This window comes from Mesoplodon mirus, assembly GCF_964341445.2.
Source record: "Mesoplodon mirus genome assembly, chromosome: 7".
Taxonomy (NCBI): Eukaryota; Metazoa; Chordata; class Mammalia; order Artiodactyla; family Ziphiidae; genus Mesoplodon; species Mesoplodon mirus.
Window position 1 is genome coordinate 127,500,073 of NC_138983.1, and position 14,557 is coordinate 127,514,629.

The 14,557-nt window shown below is 52.5% G+C and overlaps 2 protein-coding genes across 2 annotated transcripts; one reads left to right on the top strand and one right to left on the bottom strand.

Moving 5' to 3' along the window:
• Nucleotides 1-495: 495 nt before the first annotated feature.
• NHERF4 (NHERF family PDZ scaffold protein 4) lies at nt 496-4,052 on the top strand (the record flags this gene model as incomplete). The annotated part of the gene is given in 11 exon segments (XM_082628407.1): nt 496-573; nt 575-677; nt 680-757; nt 1,321-1,532; nt 1,802-1,991; nt 2,082-2,218; nt 2,483-2,687; nt 2,912-3,108; nt 3,209-3,427; nt 3,570-3,770; nt 4,023-4,052. Coding segments are annotated over 11 exon segments (1,650 nt in total).
• Nucleotides 4,053-5,706: 1,654 nt separating this feature from the next.
• DRC12 (dynein regulatory complex subunit 12 homolog) lies at nt 5,707-9,813 on the bottom strand (the record flags this gene model as incomplete). The annotated part of the gene is made up of 7 exons (XM_082628746.1): nt 9,744-9,813; nt 9,358-9,439; nt 8,865-8,944; nt 8,221-8,340; nt 7,629-7,721; nt 6,103-6,233; nt 5,707-5,835 (listed from the first exon to the last, which is right to left on the bottom strand). The coding sequence occupies exons 3-7, from the start codon at nt 8,920-8,922 to the stop codon at nt 5,707-5,709; spliced, it is 531 nt and encodes a 176-aa protein (XP_082484872.1). The 5' UTR covers nt 8,923-8,944; nt 9,358-9,439; nt 9,744-9,813.
• Nucleotides 9,814-14,557: the final 4,744 nt, after the last annotated feature.

The following is a 14,557-nucleotide window of genomic DNA, read 5'->3' on the forward strand; positions in this document are numbered from 1 at the left end:
TAGGCCATGTTGGGCCATAGGGCTCCTGTCACCCTTCTCATACACTTATCCCAGGCTTGGAATGACAGTGCCCAGCAATTACAGTGACCTTTCTCTGCGCAGAGCGGGAACTGGGATGGCAGCAGAGTCTCCTGAGAAAGTCGGGGCTCAAGAATAGGGCAGGAGGGACATACACAGTTCCCCAGAGGACAAGACTCTCCTCCCGTGAACCATTACCGACTGCTTCTAAGGCAGCGTCTTGGAGGAGGCGGGACGTGGCGGGGTAGGTGGGAGGGTCAGCTGGTTTCGATGGACCTTGTCCCTACACTGAGCCTCGCTCGCTGATCCAACCATGGAGGCAGCTGCAGGTAAGAGGCCAGGAGAAATCCTCTGCGGGGGGGACTTCAGGGCGGAGGGCAGAGTGGAAGGCTTTGGGACCAGGACACACTTGGTACTGGGGCTTGGAGCCCTGAGGCAAATAGACTGGAAGTCAGGAGGGGAGAGGTGAGTGGGTGGATGTGTCTGCCTTCCTGGTCCACGCCCTGTACTGATATGCTCAGATTTCTGTGCGTATCTGGAGGCCTTGGCCAGGGAGGGGAAGGAAGGAGAAGGAAGGGGAAGGGAAGACCCTTTTGCAGTGAGTCCTGAATTTGGGGGTTCCCCGAAGTCCTTTCAGTTAAGGACCATGGAAGAGGAGTCTCGGGGGGCAGAATATACCTCTCCTCCCCTCACTCCTTCTTTTCCCAGCAGATCGTCAGGACACAGCTTCCTTGGCCCCGTAAGTGCCGTGCTGTGAAGGATTGGGGCAAGGGGAGGAGGGATTGAAGGTGGGGAAGCTCTTCAGCTGCCATTAGCCATTAGCACCTCAAGGCGAGCCTGGGACCCAAGTCCGGATGTCAGTTTTCTCCTACCTGCTTGACTTGCTTCCTTGCAGGAAGTTTGAGTTTAACCCCAAACTGGGCATTGATAATCCTGTGCTCTCCCTGGCTGAAGACCACGAGCCCTCTGGTAACCCCCCACCACTTGGGGCAACCGTTTCCTTTCCCCAGAGCCACCAGGGCTCCACACAGCTTCCCGTCTCCTTGGTAACCACTCACTCTGTCTCCCTCTGATAACGGCCTTGGTGGGAGTACCCACGTGGAGGTGGAAGGGGGCCCGGCGTTTCCTGCTGTCCCCGCCACTCTGCCTGGGCCGTGTTCAGTCCCCCTGCCCAATACCTAACTGGGCAGAAGCCTGTCTGGTGTTCTATCACAGGGGCAGGGTCTGCCAGACACAAGGCGACTTGTACTTGGGTCATGTCCCCTCTCCTCCCCCTTTTCTGCCGCCCACCTCCCCTTCCAGATCTCTGGAGCCTGGAACGACCTCGCTTCTATCTGCTGAACAGAGAGGAGGGCAGGAGTTTTGGCTTCCACTTGCAGCAGCAGCGGGGCAGGGCTGGGCATGTGGTGTGCAGGGTGGAGCCAGGCACCTCTGCCCAGCGCCAGGGTCTTCGGGAAGGAGACTGGATCCTGGGGGTGAACAACCATGTCGTGGAACATGAAGACTATTCAGTGGTGAGGTTGGGCTGGGACCCCTGTGGTACAGGAGAACATTCTATAGCACCTCAGGGAGACAGAAGCCGGTTGGTCACCTCCCTGGGTATATGGGGGCAGGACCCAAGGCTCAACCTCCCCCATCTCCCAGAATTTAGGGATGCCCAGGTCCGAATGGTTGCGTGAAGGCCTCCAGAGAGCTGGTTCCCATGGTGAAAAGTGTAGCTTCCAGGGAGGGGAAGCTGGCAAGAGGGGCCAGCCCAAGCCCGCTCCGTGTGCCCACCGTTCAGGTGATACGCCGCATCCGGGCCAGCGGTCCTCGGGTATTGCTGACGGTTTTGGCGCAGCACGTGCATGAGGTGGCCCGAGCACAGTGGGGGAACGATGCCCACCTCTGTCCCACTCTCGGCCGAGGGGTCCGGCCTCGGCTGTGCCGCATAGTGAAAGACGAGGGTGGCTTTGGCTTCAGTATCACCCAAGGTGAGCTTAGAGCTCGGGAGGGGTCAGGAGGGGGATCTCAGCCCTGTTCTGGGCAGGCAGCAGGCAGAAACTTGCTGTCTGGGCTTCCAGGACATCAGGGTCCTTTCTGGTTGGTGCTGAGCACTGGAGGGGCAGCTGAGCGGGCAGGAGTGCCCCCTGGGGCCCGGCTGCTGGAAGTGAATGGGGTCAGCGTGGAGAAGTTCACGCACAGCCAACTCAGCAAGAAGGTACGACCGCCTGTTTCCCATCCGTCCTCACCCCTCTGGGCCTGGTCCCAGCCTCGGGAAGCAGACTCCTCCTCCACACGCCTAATCGCCTGATCCGATCTTGTACCTCCGTCACCATCCTTCCCTTTACACTCTGTGCTAGGCCCTCCTCTCCCTTCCCTAGTGCCCCATTCCTGGGCCTGGGAAGAGGGGCTGTGAGGAGGTGCCTGCCTCTGCCCTCCCTACCCAGGTGGTTGATGCTGATGCCCTGCTGGGTCCCCACAGCTTTGGCAGAGTGGCAAGCAGGTGACCCTGCTGGTGGCAGGGCCAGAGGTGGAGGAACGGTGTCGCCAGCTGGGAATGCCCCTGGCTGCACCCCTGGCAGAGGGCTGGGCACTGCCCAGCAAGCCCCGCTGTCTGCATCTAGAGAAAGGACCCCAGGGCTTCGGGTTCATGCTCCGAGAGGGGAAGGGCCTTGATGGTCGGCCTGGTGAGTGAGAGCCCTGGGGGCGGGGAGGGAAGGGGGGCCTTGGGGTGGGCACACAAGTGTATATATACACCTCTCAGTGCACACAAGTGGTGGCCCTGGCTGAACCCCAGCCCGGGCCTCCTCCTCTTGTGTAGCCCTGGGTCAGTCCCCCGGTGTGCATACAGTGGCCTGGGCCGGCACTGGGGGTCCGTGGGGAAGGAGCAGTGAGGATGTCTGCATCCCAGGTCAGTTCCTGTGGGAGGTGGACCCAGGACTGCCAGCGGAGAAGGCCGGGATGCAGGCTGGGGACCGGCTGGTGGCTGTGGCTGGGGAGAGCGTGGAAGGGCTGGGCCATGAAGAGACAGTGTCCAAGATCCGGGCGCAGGGCTCCTGCGTCTCGCTCATTGTCGTCGACCCCGAGGCTGACCGCTTCTTCAACATGGTGCGAGCTGAGGGGCGGGGGCTAGAGAGAGGGCAGGAAGAGAGCAGGGCTCGGGTCTGGGGAGAAGCAGCAGGGTTTGTCCTATCTTCCTCTTTTCCAGGTTCGCTTGTCCCCACTTCTCTTCTTGGAGAGCACAGAGGCTCCTGACTCTCCCCAGGATACCGGCTCAGCCTCTCTGGTTGAGACCAAGAACCCACCAGTTGAAGACACAACCGTCCCACACGGCTTCCGCCAGTGCTTCCTGTACCCTGGGCCCGGTGGTGGCTATGGCTTCCGACTCAGCTGTGTGGCCAATGGGCCTCATCTCTTCATCTCCCAGGTGACTGATGCCCCAGGGACCTTGGATCTTTTCAATCATTTGCCTCTTGACAAGCCTTCCTCTGCTTCCCTCCCAGAGCCTCAGTACACCCCGCAGACTTTTCCGTGGTGTTCCAAGCTCTACATCCCCCTCCTTCCACCAGGTGACCCTAGGAGGCTCAGCTGCCCGGGCAGGACTGCAAATGGGAGATGTGATTCTGGAGGTGAACGGGTATCCCATGGGCAGAGAGAATGACCTGGAAAGACTTCAGCAGCTGGCTGAGGCGGAGCCACCACTATGCCTGAAGCTGGCGGCCAGATCTCAGCAGGGCTTGGAAGCCTGGATTCCCCCAGGGTCTGGAGAGGTGAGGAAGGAGAGACAGATGGACTGTGAGTCAGCCAGAGGAGGACAGAGGGGAGCCAGAGAAGAGGGCGGAGCGGGAGGCTGCAGGGTGGAGGAGTGTGGGGCACTCAGGTTGGGACTTCAGGCCATGGTAGGTGGGGACAGAAGGACCCAGGGAAGAAGCCCTATTCCTGGGCATCCCAGTGAGGGGGGGCACAGGGAAAGGGAACGCTTCTGGTCTCGGAATGACCTCTTCCCTTCTTTCTCTGCTTAGGACTGGGCTGTAGCCTCAGATCTACTGTAGCGCCCCCTATGCCTGGCACAGATCTGCCCAAGCTTTCCTGTCTCCACTCTCCAGCCTGAGGTGGTAGGAGCTGAGATGCTCTCTTTAAACCAGAAGCTGCAGCTCTAGGACTCCGGATACCTCCAATCACAGGATAGTCCTTGGCCTCCCTCCCTTCCCATGGGCCCACCTCCTGGAAGAGGGTGTGGCCAGAGGCCTCAGGTGGGCCCATGAGGGAGCCTCCCCTTTGATTCCAAAGGAAGTCATGTGGGATCTTTGGGAGCTGTGCCCCAAGGATGAAGATCTGCGTGAGATGAGTGGTATGATTTTGTGATTTATAACAAAAAATATATGTTTGGCCTTCATACCCTTTCCTGGCACAGAGCTCCTAAAATCCTTGGAATTTCCTAAGTAGTAAGAGAGAGAAAGCTGTCTTCTGTTTTTGACAATAAGCCCCTTTCAACTACACCTAGTTTTGTTAATGAGGTGACTCTTGAAAAGCACCTGAGAATGGGGCACTGGTTTCCAGGGGAACCAGTCATGTGATTAGAGGGTTGGAACTTTCAGTGACCCACCCCGACCCCTACCCTCAACCTCCTGGGAGGGGAGAGGGGCTGGAGGTTGAATTAATCACCAGTGTTCAATGGATTGATGGATCACGCCTACATAACGAAGCCTTCATAGAAACCCAAAAGGACAGTTTCAGAGAGCTTTCCGTGTTGCTGAACACGTGGAGGTGCTGGGAGGGTGGCGCACCTGGAGAGGGCATGCAGCTTCCATGGTCATACCTTGCCCGGTGTATCTCTTCCATCCCGCTGTTCCTGAGTTGTGTTCTTTGTAATAAACTGGTAATCTAGTAAGTAAACTGCTTCCCTGAGCTCAATCACTCTAGCCAATGATTGAACCCAAGGAGGGGGCTGTGGGAACCTCTGATTGATAGTAGGTCAGAAGCACCAGTGACAACCTGGACTGGAGATTGGTATTTGAGGTCGAGGGCAGTCTGTGGGACAGAGCCCTTAACCTGTGGGGTCTGATGATACCTCCAGGTAGATAGTGTCGGAATTGAGTTAAATTGTAACACAAAAGTTAAATTGTGTCTACGGAGAATTAGTTGGTGTGGGAAACCTCCCTCTGCCACGTTTCACCAGAAATGAAGTAGAACTGAGAAAGTTGTAGTAAAATAGAGGAGAAGCAGAGTTTTCCCTTTCCTGGTGGGCTGTGGGGCCGGCTGGGATTGAAGCCACCTGGAACTCGCCCTAAGCATGACTCCAGGACTGTTGGGTATATTGCAGGAAGTTGGAGACTGGCTGCCCCTTCCCTCTGTGGGCACCTTAGGATTGTGGGAGCTGGTGCCTGGTCACTGTTGGTCTATTATAGAAATGGCCTTTCCCCACAAATCTGGTTGCCTTTGTTTGTGTTGGTGGGGGTAGGGTGACCAAAAGGGCCTCAGGCTCAAGGGGTGGGACCCAGTTTCTCTAGGAGAGAAGTTGAGACCTTGTCAAATTTCTCTCTTCTTATTCAGTCTTCAGGGTAAGGGGTAAACCCAGAACTGAGATGTTCCCGTGAGGGGCACTCATCTCGGCCAAAAATCACAGCCCACAGTCCTGTTGAGTTCTACATACAGACAGCTTTATTGCTGGGACCTCAGAGGGCCCCAGAGACTAGAGGCTCACAGTCAAAGATCCAGGGGGTTGAGTCCAAACTGGCGGAGCTGCTCCTTATGCTGGGCGTGGAGTCTCAGCACAGCCCCATCCCACTGAGGCTTGACGGCTCTCAGTTTGGCCGAGAGCCAGTCCAGGCTGTCCTGAAGACACCAAGCTTCAGATCTCAGGAAGGGAGAGGGCTGGATGAGGGGTGTCCCAGGTTGGTCTGTAAGCTTTCCTAGCCAGTGTTTTCTCAAAGCTCTTAGTCTTAGTGGGTAGGCATGGTTGTATCCCCTTAAGATAGAGCAGAGTTCCCTATGGAGATGCTTCTTTTCCTTCCCCCTGGTCTGTCATTGTCACACTAGCTGGGATTTGGGGTGGGGGGTGCTGGGCACTGGGATGGCTGGCCTCCAGAGGGTAGGGCTTACATGTAAGATTTCCTCATATTTGGCCTCCATGTCTGCCACGTGGGCCCGAAGCTGAGCCAGAGTTCGGTCCCACTCTCCAAGGGCCTGCACAGCCTCTCTCTGTGTAGCCTCAGCCTCCCTCTGGCACATCTCTGGGACGGGGGCAGAAGGATGGAAGAGGACAGGATGGTGACACTCTACCCTTGAACAGAGTCTCCAAAGGTACCCAAAGAGCAGGACTTGAGTGGGATCATTCCAGACTTCCCCAGAGCCATCAACTTTCCCATAGTTCCTATAAAGAGCTGAAATATACCATTAAGGTAGAGTAGAGAGAGTGGGCTTGGGACAAGAGATCTGGGTCCCAAATCTGGTTGTCATTTACTACTTGTGTAATGTCTGACATATCCCTCTCTGAGACTCAGTTTCTTCATCTTTATAGAGAAAATGACCCATACTTCACAGGCTTGCTGTGAGAGTTAAATGTGATAATGTATGGGAAAGCACCTAGTATGCAGGAAGTGCTTCATAAATGCTGACTGCATTTAAATTTGAGATAAGGCAAAGATTAGGAAAGGGGCTCTGGGCCTGCATGGCAGATAAGCGGCTCTTGGATATCTATAGCTAAAATAAAGCTATTTTAGGATAAGAAAATTTGAGGCCAAAATTGTGGAAAATCTGTGCGCCATGCTAAAATTTTTCAACTCTATCCTGTTACCAAGATGGAAGAGATCAAAAGCCTATACATATATACACACACACACATACACATACATGTATATGCTTATTTAGAAGCTCACTCATTTATTAGCAAATAGTTATTTAGGACCTACCATGCATTAGGCCTTGAAGATAAGGAAATAAGTAAGTTAAACAGTTTCATTTAAGCTTGGTTTCATTATAAAAATCAGCCAAACTAAGCGGGAATATGTTTTGCTTATGGGAGACATGGCGGTGGTGGGGAGTTAGAACTGGATTTGGAGACACCACTGAGAGAGGGAAATGGGGTGAGCGATTTAGGTCTTCTTCCTCTTTTTTTTTTTAAATTTATTTGTTTATTTATGGCTGTGTTGGGTCTTCATTTCTGTGCGAGGGCTTTTTCTCTAGTTGTGGCAAGCAGGGGCCACTATTCATTGCGGTGTGCGGGCCTCTCACTGTCGCGGGCTCTCTTGTTGCGGGGCACAGGCTCCAGAAGCGCAGGCTCAGTAGTTGTGGCTCACGGGCCTAGTTGCTCCGCGGCATGTGGGATCCTCCCAGACCAGGGCCCGAACCCGCGTCCCCTGTGCTAGCAGGCAGATTCTCAACCACTGTGCCACCAAGGAAGCCCCAGGTCTTCTTCTTATAACTTAAGATTTTTTTTTTTTTTTTTTTTTTTTTGCCATCCTGAACCGTCTGCTGCAATTCTCAATGGTGGGAAGGTCAGTGGGGAAAGCAATATGAGAACTTAGATTGCAGTCTTCTAGAGAAGAAACATCCTAAATCCACCTCTTCAGTCTGGACAGAAGCAGTGATCCTCCGAGAGAAAAGGCTTCAAGGGTGGGGAAGCCGATCTAACTGCTCCCGAAGGCCCCTCACTTCCTCCTTCAGCTGCCTGCTGTGGGTCTCCATCGCCTGCGGCAGGGTGCAGCACTGACGACTCATCTCTGTGGTGGGGACGGTGGGTGGCCAGGGACCCAGGTGGGGACAGAGGGATGGAGAAAGGATGGGAAGTTGTGAGTGGGGAGGGCTCTGCTTGGTCCAGTGGGGCAGATGCGTAAAGGCCTTTTGGTTCTTCTTGTGGTGATTCTGAGAAGCTGGGGAAGGAGCTAGGAAACAAGGTCCCCTTCCCCCTGCCACTCAGGATGGGGGTTCAGGCCCTTCTCCCCACTCAGTCCCACGGGATGAATGAGATAAAGGCTGTGGCTGCGTTTTATAACCCACACAGCATCAAGTGTGTGGCGTAGGCCATCATGGGAGGTCCCTGCCCAAGATCCCAGAGGCCTTTGTTTGGTTCCTTCAGGATTCTTGTGTGTGCTGGGAAGGCTGAGACTAGGCATGGCAGATGGGAGTCCTCCTTGTCTCCCTACCCAGCATCCTCTGGCCCTCTTGGGTGCCCTCTTCCAGGCCCCTGTCTCCTGCCCACCTGCTTCATCAACTGCACACCTGCATATATGGCCTTCCCTTCACTCCAGGCCCCCTCCGGTTCAGCCTCCAGTTCTTGTATCCTCTGCTTCAGCCGGTCTTCAGAAGCCTTGGCTCGGCGGGCCTCATCCCTCCACAGAGCTGTGAACAGTCCCAGAGCAGCCCTCAGGACTGGCTGGGGACCCCACTAAATCAGCCCCGATGGCCTTGATGGACTCTGTCCACCTTTGGAAACCTGGCAGCAGGCTGCCAGCCTCTCACTGTCATTCTGGTGTTTGTTTTTCCCCCCTAGAATCCTACAGGCTCTTCGTTACTACAAACCGCAAACTCCCTCTGTGTTCTGGCTACGAAAAACAGCTGCCTTGGGACTTCCCTGGCAGTCCAGCGATTGGGACTCCGTGCTTCTACCACAGTGGGTGAGGGTTCGATCCCTGGTCGGGGAACCCTCATTCCGCGTGGTGTGGACAAAAAATTAAGAAAAAAATAGCTGCCTTTATCAACCCTTACTGCCCACCGTTTCCTCACAACCCCAACTCTTGACAATCTTTTTCCACTAGGGGATGGTTAGAGATCAGCTCAGCCCTCTACCATAGCTCCAACCCTTCAAGCTCCCAGGGATACAGAAATGCCCATTGTCCCACCTCTATTGCCCCCAGAACTTCCACCCTTCTTATCCAAGTGGTCTTGGAGCAGCTCCTTTTCCAGCAGTGCCAGCCTGTGCATGGTTTCAGTCTCCACATCTGCCCTGGCAAGATGGCAGAGCCTCAGCTTGTCAGGATCTCAGCCTTACCTACTCCCCTCCCATCCTCATCCCACACCCTGGACTTTTTTTTTTTGCAGGAGATCTCAGGACCACTAAATGAGGGATCTCTGATGGCAAAGTCTAATGAGTTCACTGCCCAGCACATAGCAGGTGCTCAAAAGCTGTGTAATGAATACATAAGGACGGCACAGAGCCAGAGGGGGCTCAGATGGGCGTGGGTGCTGATGTCCCCACTTCCCCAGCTCCATGGAATCTGGATGCAGATATGAAGGAGGGTTAAGACAGCTCCGTCTTATCAGGCAGAGGGCTGAATTCTCTCTGGAGGACCTCTGCTCGGTCTCTGAGCCAGAACATGGAGAGGCAGGGGGCACCCACCTCCACCCAGTCTGACTCACCAACAGCTGCATTCCTTTTCTTCTTCTGTGTACCAGCTTTTGTCCCTTTTTCTTTGGTCTTAGGTCATATTTCCTTGCTGTCCTGGGGGAGAGAGGGGACTCGTATTTAGGTCTGGACATGGAGATGCTTTCCTGACCCCTAGACTGAACCAGGAGTCCCAGGAGAATTAGTGTTCTAGTCTCCAACTCTGTCTCTTATACTTTTCAGAAGCTTCTGTTCTTGGTTTCCTTGGAAACTTAGGCAAGGCTGAGGCCACTGGGAAGGATGGAGTTGTTTCTCTCTACCGGTCAGGTTCTAAGTACAGAAATCATTCCTCGCAATCAATCCTCTTTCAGAGAAAACAAAGCTCAGTACCTGGTCCCTTCCCTCTTCCCATCATCCTTACCCTGCCTCTTCCTTCCTGCAAGACCCTCTCTTCCCTCTGTTGTGTCTCCCTGTGGTGTGATCCACTCACGAGGAGGGGCAGAGAAAAGGCCCAACGATCTAGGAGCCAGAGGAGGAGACTGGGTTCTGGGAACCAATCCAGAGTGGCAAATTTCCGTCGGGGGCGGGACTGAGAACTGGGAGGTTGGGTTTCTGGAGGCTGCATGTTGTCCGGGCAACTGGGAAACATGGCGTTCATAGGAAGGTAGAAGGGACTAAATACAAAGCTTAAAATACCAAGGTCTCAGAGGGCCAATACTCTCCTTATCCCCAAATCCTAAGTGTAGTTTGAGGAGAAAGGGCTTTGGAGCCGATCATCTATGATTCACTTCTCTGTAGCACAGCCTGCAATTTGGAGACTTACAAATTACAGATTTACACACCTGAAATAATGCTGTTGTGCTGATACAGAGGAAAAGGACTGACAGTAGCCATTTTGGGCCATTTACACATCCCAAGGTCTCATCAACAAAATGACATTATTAGGTTTAAAGTTGAAGCTCTCCTTCAGGAAGGCAGTCTGTGGTGTATGAAGGACAGAAGTGCAGAAGAAGGTGGTTGAGAGAGTTTCCCCTTTCAGAGAAATGAGACGCAAAGGAGAGGTAGACCCAGGACCCCAGGCTGTTGACATAGAGAGATGCAAATGGAGAAGACAGGGCACTGGTTAGAGATAGGAGCTGTGAGTTCTTACCCGCTCCGTCCGGATATGTAAACCTGAGCAAGCCATTTAAACTTGCTCAGCCTCAGCTTCCTGGTCTTTAAATCTTTGATTTTGGGGAGTTCCCTGGCTGGCCAGTGGTTAGGACTCTGTGCTTCCACTGCAAGGGGCACGGGTTCGATCCCTGGTTGGGGAAATAAGATCCTGCAAGCCACAGAGTGCGTCCAAAAAGTAAAAAAGAAATCTTTGATTTTGTAAATCTTGAAAGGCCTGGATTTTCCCTGGGTATTTACAGGACTGTCTTCTCTCATTGTGACTTCATGTATTGCCTCTTTCCCCATATTCCGGTCTGTGGTTGACTTTCAGACAGGTGCTGAAAAAATACCTTGCTTGGCTCCCTGCAGTACTGAGTTGGTTGGGGCTCCCTCTAGTGGACTTACTTGACCTTCTACTGAGTCTCCTGCGTTTTTCTATTTAAATTATTTACTGAGCAATGTTGGGGGGGTGCCCCCCACTTAGGGATGCTTGTTGGAGTCATGAAGAGTTGAAAAAATAAATCTGGGGAAGGGACAATGACGAGTGGTTTGCCCTGGTCAGCAGCCCTTGTCCCCCACCCCCTCTCTCCAGCCCTGTGCTATTGGAAGCCTTGTTGTCTGTCTGTCACTGGGATCTCTGGACACCATACTGGCTAGAATGAAAACAGCAGAAACTTCAGGGCTTTTCCCCTTGCGGATTAAGGGAACTGCAGACTCTTTATTTAGATATTCCTATCTCTGTCTTCCTCAACATTTTTTGGTTATTTTTGGTCAATTGCCTGTTGTCAGGAACAGATCTGAAGAGATAGCCATGAGATCTGGGGGGAAAAATCCTTCCTCTAGGGAGCAGGCAGAATCAGGCAGAGGCTGATGATACTTATTTGTCACCTTTGTGGCTGCAGGGTACCTCTCTGACCCCGGGGACATTTTACAGAGTAAAGAGAAGACCCGGCCTTGTCCTTCCCGTTGCTTACTGTTCCTGTACCTCAGTGTCAGATAACCTTGTGCATATCTCCCAAATCGGAGATTTTTCTTCTAATCTTGAAGCATGTTTTTCATTTATTCCCCCCCCCTCCCCCCAGAACCCTCTCTCCCTGAGTAGGAGCGCAGTAGAGGTTCCTGTCCTGATCCTTCCCTTCATCCAGAAGCCTGTTTGAGGACTTTTGAATAGAATAATTAGTGTCTCTGTTGTGCTGATGCACGGAGTCCCATACTGAGGACAGAAATTACAGAGTATAAACAACAAATCGTGTCTCAGAAGAGCATTTACTTTTCAAATATATTCAGTCAACCGACTTTCAGGTGCAGAGAGGATGTGGTTTGGGGCGAAGGTGAAATGGAATAAGAAAATTGCCACAGGTCACATGATGTGATACAAACTGAGCCAGCTCTAGAATAATCCAGGAATGAGAAAGACATTGTGATCAACAATTCAATCTCCAGCACATTTTGAAAACAAGCCAAGTGAAAATTGTGAAAGAAAGGTCAATCTTTCCTTCTTTCTTCATTAACCTCAGTGCATAAGTGAAAACAGGAACGATCATTTCAGCACAACTCTGTCTTTCTTTTAATAGGATCCCTTCTGGGGGTTTTAAAGAGATACAGAGGAGAGAAGCGTCACCCTCTCTACTTCATTCAAATGCGAGACAAATATAGGTCATCATATATTAAAAGAAATATGGGGACTTCCCTGGTGGCGCAGTGGTTAAGAATCTGCCTGCCAAAGCAGGGGACACGGGTTCAAGCCCTGGTCCATGAAGATCCTACATGCCGCAGAGCAACTAAGCCCGCGCGCCACAACTACTGAGCCTGCGCTCTAGTGCCTGCGAGTCACAACGACTGAGCCCACGTGCCTAGAGCCCGTGCTCCTCAACAAGAGAAGCCACCACAATGAGAAGCCCACACACCACAACGAAGAGTAGCCCCTGCTCGCCCCATCTAAAGTCCGTGCACAACAACAAAGACCCAATGCCGCCAAAAATAAATAAATAAATAAATAAAAAGAAATATGGCTTACTGCAGCAGAAACAGAGTGCAAATTTTACAATTCCATCCTATACAGACCATACTGAACATAATGCAAATTGGAAGCCTTAAACCAAGCCAGAGATGTACAATGATGATGTACATTGTGAAGATGACCTACAAGCTCATACACAGCTCCAAGGGTTAATTTCTTAACCTATACTCCATAAAATCTAGGATTTGACTACGAGGGGAAAAAGTACCCTTGCATGTCTATAGTGTGCTAGGTACTGTGGAAGACCAAAGTCGATAAGACAATATAGCATAAATTAATGTGTGGCAGGTGAGACACAGATGGTTATGGAAATTTAGAGGAGGACTGTCCGGTAAGGAGGACAATATTTGAGTTGAGTATAAAAAGATGGATTGGACTTTAGTAGCACTCTTCAGGCAGAGGGAATGCTCTGAGTAATAGTGATGAAAAAAGAAAGAATTGTATTTTGTGAGTTGGTGAGTCACCCAGCATAGGATATATGTACTGGAATAGTATAAAACTGTAAGGTAGTTTGGAGTTAGATCATAACTGTTAATTTCATTCAGGAGGCAATGGGGCGTGTTTAACGTTTTTTGTTTTGTTTTGTTTTATGCTGTCAGACCTATACTTTAGGAACACTGGTCTGGTGGCACCATGGATTGGAGGTGGCAGGGAAATCAGTGAGGAAAATGTTTCAATAGACCAAGGGAGAGGAAAGGAGAGCCTGCAACTAAGGGTGGATGCGCTAGGGATGGGAAGTTTTGACAATTATCTAAGAGCTTTGCCTATATGTTTTCTTTAGACATTTTAACTCTTTTTAGGTAGGAGTTGACTAATGGAAATTCTACTGATAGGAAATGATAATTTTGACTCCGCAATCAATCTTAGATACAGGCCATTGAATTGCAGACAAGGATATTTTTTCCCCTCTTACAGGACTGTTTGATAAGCTTAATTCCCTAATCAGTCAAGAGCTTTGTAGAAGAGCCAGGTGGGGAATCTAAGGCGGAAGTGAGTACTTATTGAGACACCAGGGCCCGCATGCTCCCAAAGCTGAGGCTCAGAATTAGCAAATTAGGGCAGGGCACTTCCTTCTTTGGGAGAGAGGTTCTTTTTTTCAAAGTTCTTCCAGTGGAACTTTGAGACTAGAAAAGTGGAAGTGACTGGGAACTGCATTGCTGTTCCCTGGGAGGAGCGAGGACTCCTCAGGCCAGGGCTTGAAGCTCAAGGTTTCTGTGGTCAGGGCTTGATGCTGCCAGTACCCACCTGTGGTGCAGTGCTCTGAGCAGGGGAATCTTAAGTACATCTTCAATTTCCAGAAAAGGAACTTGTGTTCAAAGCAAAGAAAGGGGGAAGTGTTTTGTTCTCAGAAGGGTCAAAGGGCCTGGAAGAAGAGCTCGAGGCCTAAGTGTCTCAAGCCTTTCTGGGGTCTAATCAGGATGCAGCAATCTGCAGCATTCACATTCCTGTCCTTGGTCCTGACTTTAGGACTTTAAAGCACTAGGGAGTGGGGGAAAAACTTCCCTTTTTCTCCCACAGTGTTAAGAAGCAAACAACTTTAAGTTCAATTTCCTCATTTGTTAGGTGTGGGGTAAAGACTTGAAGTTCAGATTCTTTCTATGGCCACCTGTCTTAATTTAAATAGCCCAATGACCGCCTACAGGAGGATCATCCCACAACCCACAAGAACACGGAGGGCTCGGCTTCTGCCTAGTGCGCAGGCTCCACGTTAGACCCCGCCCCGCCCTTTCCCCGCTCCTCCAGCAGGGGGCGCAGCGCGAAGGTTCCGCCTGGGCAGCACCCCCACCCCGCCTCGCGGTAGGGGCGGGGGAGACGGCGCGGAAACTTGGCCGCAGCTTTCCGGGAGCTGTGGCTCGGGAGGGGGTGGCGCAGGAGGGGTCGCTCCCCAGTCCGGACGCGGCCGCCCGCTCCGCGCGCTCCTCCCGCGCCCGGGCTCGCGCTCTCTGAAGGGGCGCGCCCGCGCGGACCCACGCTCCCGGCGCCGCCCACTCCCCTCCCCGCGACCGCCCCTCCCTCCGCCCGGACGGCCGGCGGCTGTGACGGCGGCGGCCGGGAGAGGCCCC